This window comes from Otolemur garnettii, unplaced genomic scaffold, assembly GCF_000181295.1.
Source record: "Otolemur garnettii isolate 467f Iridium unplaced genomic scaffold, OtoGar3 scaffold00179, whole genome shotgun sequence".
NCBI lineage: Eukaryota > Metazoa > Chordata > Mammalia > Primates > Galagidae > Otolemur > Otolemur garnettii.
In genome coordinates, this window is record NW_003852574.1 from 1,103,384 (window position 1) to 1,109,057 (window position 5,674).

Here is a 5,674-nt window from a genome sequence, read left to right on the forward strand (position 1 = left end):
AGTCTCCTGCCTCAGCCTCCCAAGTAGCTGGGACCACAGGTACCCAACACAATGCCCGACTATTTTTTGGTTGCAGCTGTTGTTGTTGTTTGGCGGGCCCGGGCTGGATTCAAACCCGCCACCTTAGGTGTATGTGGCTGGCGCTTTAGCCACTTGAGCCACATTAGATCATGTAGCAATTCTAAAGTCCATATGAAAATCTGAGATTGTTTTTGCTCATTTAGAACAATTGACTATTCAGACATCCTTGTGACTCAAGACAGAGAGAAGAATAAATGAAGGATGGGATGGACCTTATGGGGGCCTACATACCAAGTTTGCACCAAGGGCTATATGAGCAGTTACCAATCAAGCCACATCATACCACCCATCCTCCCTAGAGCAGCAGGGGCTAGGGCAGTCAGAAAAGGCTGAGCAAGGGCCAGGTGCAGTGGCTCACAATGTAATCCTAGCACTCTGGGAGACCAAGACAGGTGGATTGTCTGAGCTCACAAGTTCAAGTCCAACCTGAGCAAGAGCGAGATCTCATCTCTAAAAATGGCCTGGCGTTGTAGTGGGCAACAACAGTGGGTACTACAGCTGGTACCTATAGTACCAGCTATGTGGGAGGCTGAGACAAGAGAATCACTTGAGACCAAGAGTTTGAGGTTGCTGTGAACTATAACACCGGGTACTCTACTGAGTGACAAGTGAGACTCTGTCTCAAAAAAAGAGAAAATGCTGAGCAAGCCCAAACTTCCTCTTTCTCCTCCTGTCAGATCCCCTGCGTAAGGCTCCCAGGAAAAGATACTGGATCCTTGACAGCCTCCACCAAGACCAATGGCTGCCTACCAACATGTCCCAGAATCAGAAGAAAAAAAATTACACAATGCAAAAATTAGAAACAATATTTATTGTTTCCTATTAAAATAGGGTGCTTTCATGAGAAAAGAGTGTGCAAAAAGAGACTTCCTACACCCTGAGCTTTCTCTCTTATCCTACCAGGCTACAACTGTCTTCACTGTGTAGGAGGAAAAGTTTTCCACCTACTCTTGGGAAATTAGGCTACTCTAGTTTTACTTTTGATTACTTGCATGTGTAAAAAATAAAATAAAAGTCCAACGGTTAATAAGCTATCTGTTCTTAGGCATATATGCCTAGTACACTTGGAAAAACAGTATAGGCCTCACGTCCACTTCCCCATGTGCAGGCCATAATTAGATGGCACCCTGGAAATTAGATGGGTATTCCTGGCTAGGGATTGAAGAAGGCCCCAGCTCCTGGTCAGCTGTTTGAAAACATGCAGAGTGCCTCCAGTGAGAAACTGAGATTACCTCTTTAACAAAAAATATTTGGGGTATAGTAAGACCAGCAGTCAACTACTAGACAGCATTCTGGCTATAGGACAGTATTTGGTCGAGAAGCTACTTTTCCATCTCCAAACCCTCTTGGGATCCCTTATATTGACAAGACTAAATTCAGGTTTCAAAATGGCACACCAAGTTACACAAGGTAGAGGATGTCATTAAGGCAACGGTCTCACCAAGTCATGCACAGAGCTCTGATCCCACCATCCCCCTCCCCTCACCCTTCAGGACTGCTGAGTCCCCTGCCCATTACTCTTCCTTTCAGCATCCAGAAGCCTCAAGCAGTCTTCAGCCTCACAAGTTGGGGGTGGCCCAATTAAGGAACTTCATGGCAACTTCAAAACCAAGGAAGCAGGCCTGAGAAACGGTTGGGAGAGAAAAAAGCCAGCAGGAATGTGACTATTCATAAATCCCACCCACTGCCACCCCAGCACCAGACTTGGTTGGCCCTATTCAGAACAAAAGTCTATTCCCACCCTAGATCTAGGATTTAAGCTGTGCTCTCTCATTCTTTTTTTTTTTTTTTTTTTGAGACAGAGCCTCAAGCTGTCCCCCTGGGCAGAGTGCCGTGGCATTACAGCTCACAGCAACCTCCAGCTCCTGGGCTCAAGCGAGTCTCCAGCCTCCGCCTCACAAGTAGCTGGGACCACAGGCGCCCACCACAACGCCCGGCTATTTTTTGGTTGCAGCTGTCATTGTTGTTTGGCAGGTCCAGGCTGGGGATTCGAACCCGCCACCTTAGGTGTATGTGGCTGGCGCCTTAGCCGGTTGAGCTTAAGCGCCGAGCCATGCTCTCTCATTCTTAAGAGGAGAAAAAAATGCATATCCTACACTGCCTGCTTCTGAGGGCCAGGTCAAGAAATCAAAGCCCTTCACCTCAGAGATCCCCAAAGGCAAATCCACCTAGACAGCTTTAGGAAAGGGAACAAATAAGGAGAATCTGGCTGAGGATAGTGTTTTGGGAAACTGAGTCCCCAGTCAATTCCAACAGCAAGCAAGACAGCCCATCTACCCCTGTCCTGAGCCCCAAATAGAAAGCACATTCTCTGCAAGCTAATACTCACTGCATTGGCTGGGAAGGCTCGGATCATCACTGCATTGAATCCCTTGTATAAGGACGTGATTCCTTCATCCCGGATCAGCTCCCTTAGCACATCTCTAAAACCATTAGGATATTTCCCAGGAGGTGCTGGAGGACAGAATCCAATGTGTAAGTCTTCAGGAAGTTTCCTGACCTAACCATGGCAACACACCTAGGGAGAATCTAGTAGTTAAGTCTTCCTGCAGGATCAGGGTCAGCACCAGGGAGAGGACACTTTGCAGGTGATGTGAGACCAGGACATAAATAACACAATTTGCCGCAGGACAAATAAACAAATATTGAATTTACTATTGCCAAGAGAATGGAAAAGAAGAATAAAGAATGAAGCAGCCCTTCTGTTCATTAGGGGAAAAGAGAGTAGATTTGACTTCTTATCTCACTTATGTGTGTTTACACTGACATGAAAATAAATCTAGAGTTCCCAAAACACAAAAGACTATGAGGGAGAATGCAGGTCTAAAAGTTGTTGGGTGCTGCCATGGATAGTCAGTGTCCCTAGGGCCTTAAGAACTCTGCATCCCAGGAGTAGCCAGTGCTGGGACTGACTCTGTCATCCACTACCCTCCACTCACCAGTCTGGAAGCGGGACTTGAGCACATCTGGGGGAATTGCCACAGCCCAGTTGAAGATCCCCGCAATGCCCCCAGCCAACAGGATCCGAGGAGCACTTAGTTCACTCACCCTGCACAACACCAACCATATCCCCAATCAGACAAATGCTGTGAGACTGGTATTCAGACAATCCTTCCTGTGGCAAACAGGGAAGTTACACAGAAGGATAAATTGGCTATAGGGAGGTAGTATGAGGCCAGAACCCATGATATTGCAGCTGCCACTCCTTGGAGGTTTCATGCTCCTGTTTCAAATACTTGCTCCAATGAGTGATGCACAGAGTACAAGAAGCTAGCTGGACCTCAGCAGCCATGAGGAAAGTGGGCATGGAGCCAAGAAAAAGTCCCAGTTCTGCTTTCAGACCTACCACAGGAGAGGGCAACCCACCCATGACTGGGGAAAGGGGTTTCTAAGTTCTTCCGTTCTCCTTACCTCTTTCCCTCTGGAGTAAAGATATTTTTCAGCCATTCATAAGTCATGAAGTACATTCCACTGGCTGGAACATCTGTTAGTGGCAAGAACAAGGTGAAGTAAGTATGTAAAATCCTCACAGATTTCTTAAACTTAGAAGAGACAAGTTCAGCACTAGAATCTTCAAGGTTTCCTGAGAAGTTCCTTAGCAGTCATATCCTATTTGTAGTAACCACTTTGCAGCTATGAGATGCTGTTCTGCACAAAGCACTGGTATGAGTGCCATACATATGACATAATTTCATCTTTCTTTATTTTTTTTATTTTTTATTTTTTTGCAGTTTTTGACTGGAGCTAGGTTTGAACCTGCCACCTCCAGCATATGGGGCTGTGGGGCTGGTGCCTTATTCCTTTGAGCCACAGGCACCACCCAAGACATAATTTCATCTTTAAACTCTCCTCTGAGTGGTCACCACCAACATGCCCACACCAAGCAGTTACTTCCACAGCTAGTGTATCTGGCTTTCCTCCAAGCCGCCATGTCAGGACAAGAGTGAGACTATCTCCACCTCTCCTACTGTCACTCCACCAAGACATGCCTCTCAAAAGCAAGAAGAAGCCCACTTTCCCTCAGTCACTCTTCATAGTCATGCCTCCATCCATGATTGACTTGCCACTCCTCTACAACTACCACTGTCATGAATTGCACCTCTACAGACACTCAGGAAGGACAGAAGGTCCCCAATCTTCATCTATGTCCATGCTGGCCAGGGTGAGACTGCCTAAAATCAGACACTCACTGCCAGTATTGTCAGAGCTATGACATGAATTATGCCAAGGCTAATCTGGTGAAGCAGGCAAGACCATCCTTAGGTGACCTCAGGTGGAAGTCCTCAAAGGTTACCTCGCATGAGGGTGAGCAGAGTCCCCTTGTAGATGCCTCGGATCCCAGACTCTTGGTACAGCTTCTTTGCACAGTCCAAGGTACCAGTGTACTTAGTTTCCCCTGAAGAAGCCTGAATCTGAGAGGGAGGTGGTAGTCATCAAGTCAGAACAACAACATCAAAGTCAGCAAACGCAGCAGATCATGGACAATACAAAGTGGTCATTATGTGTTAGAGCAATGAAAGACCTCACTGTCAAATTGATAAATATTTAGAACATGTACTATTAAGGAAGGCACTATGAACAAGGCTAGGTAAAATTAACACAAAACATACTGGCCAGGTGCGAGTAGACTACCTGAGCTCATGCGTTCAAGACCAGCCTGAACCAGAGTGAAACCCTATCTCTAAAAATAGCCGGGCATGGTAGCAGGTGCCTGTAGTCCCAGCTACTTGGGAGGATGAGGCAAAAGAATCACTTAAGCCCAAGAGTTTGAGGTTTCTGTGAGCTGTGACACTACTGCACTCTACCGAGGGCGACAAAATGAAACTCTGTCTCCAAAAAAAAAAAAAAAATTCACATAATGACTAGAAAAAAAAAATCAAGAGAAAAGTTGAAAAACTAGTTGAGGATATCTCCCAAACATAATAAAACTAGCAGAAGGTCTAGAAAAAAAGCAACAAATACTTATTCCTTCCTCACATATACACTTAGCACCAAATGCATTCCAAGTCTAGCTGGTCATGAGACTTGCCTTGGTTAAGTAGGTGAATAGCAATAGGCATGGTGGCTCACACCTGTAATCCTAGCACTCTGAAAGACTGAGGCAGGAGGGTCATTTGAGCTCAAGAGATTGAGACCAACCTAAGCAAGAGTGAAACCCTGTTTTGCACTAAAAATAAAAAACTTAGCCAGGTATCCTAGCATATGCCTATAGTTCCACCTATTCAGGAGGCTGAAGCAGGAAGACAACTTGAACTCCAGGAATTTGAGGTTGCAACAAGCTATGATGATGCCATTGTACTGTACTCAGAGCAACAGAGTGAGATGCTATCACCAAAAAATGGAAAGAAGGAAGAGAATGAGAGGGGAGGGGAGGGGAGGGAAGGGAGAAAGGTGAACTGGCTGGAATGGTGGCTCATGCATGTACTCCTAGCACTTTAGGAGGCTGAGGGGGGAGGAATGTTTGAGGCCAGGAGTTCAAAGCCAGTTTGAGCCTAATAGTAAGACCTCAAGTCTACAAAAAATAGAAAAATGAGCTAGGTATAGTAGCATATGCTTGTAATCTCACTAAGGCAAGAGGGTCACTTGAGTCCAG

General features: G+C 45.9%; 1 protein-coding gene across 1 annotated transcript in view; it reads right to left on the reverse strand.

Moving 5' to 3' along the window:
• Nucleotides 1–873: 873 nt before the first annotated feature.
• Nucleotides 874–5,674, reverse strand: part of LOC100944354 (mitochondrial carnitine/acylcarnitine carrier protein) — a 20,830-nt gene continuing 16,029 nt past the window's right edge. Inside the window, exons 3-7 of the mRNA XM_023519517.1 lie at nt 4,376–4,493; nt 3,493–3,565; nt 3,021–3,130; nt 2,411–2,535; nt 874–1,703 (exon numbers count right to left, since the gene is read on the reverse strand). Of these exons, the coding sequence (XP_023375285.1) occupies nt 1,641–1,703; nt 2,411–2,535; nt 3,021–3,130; nt 3,493–3,565; nt 4,376–4,493 (489 nt within the window). The 3' untranslated portion in view covers nt 874–1,640. The remainder of the gene's footprint in view (nt 1,704–2,410; nt 2,536–3,020; nt 3,131–3,492; nt 3,566–4,375; nt 4,494–5,674) is intronic.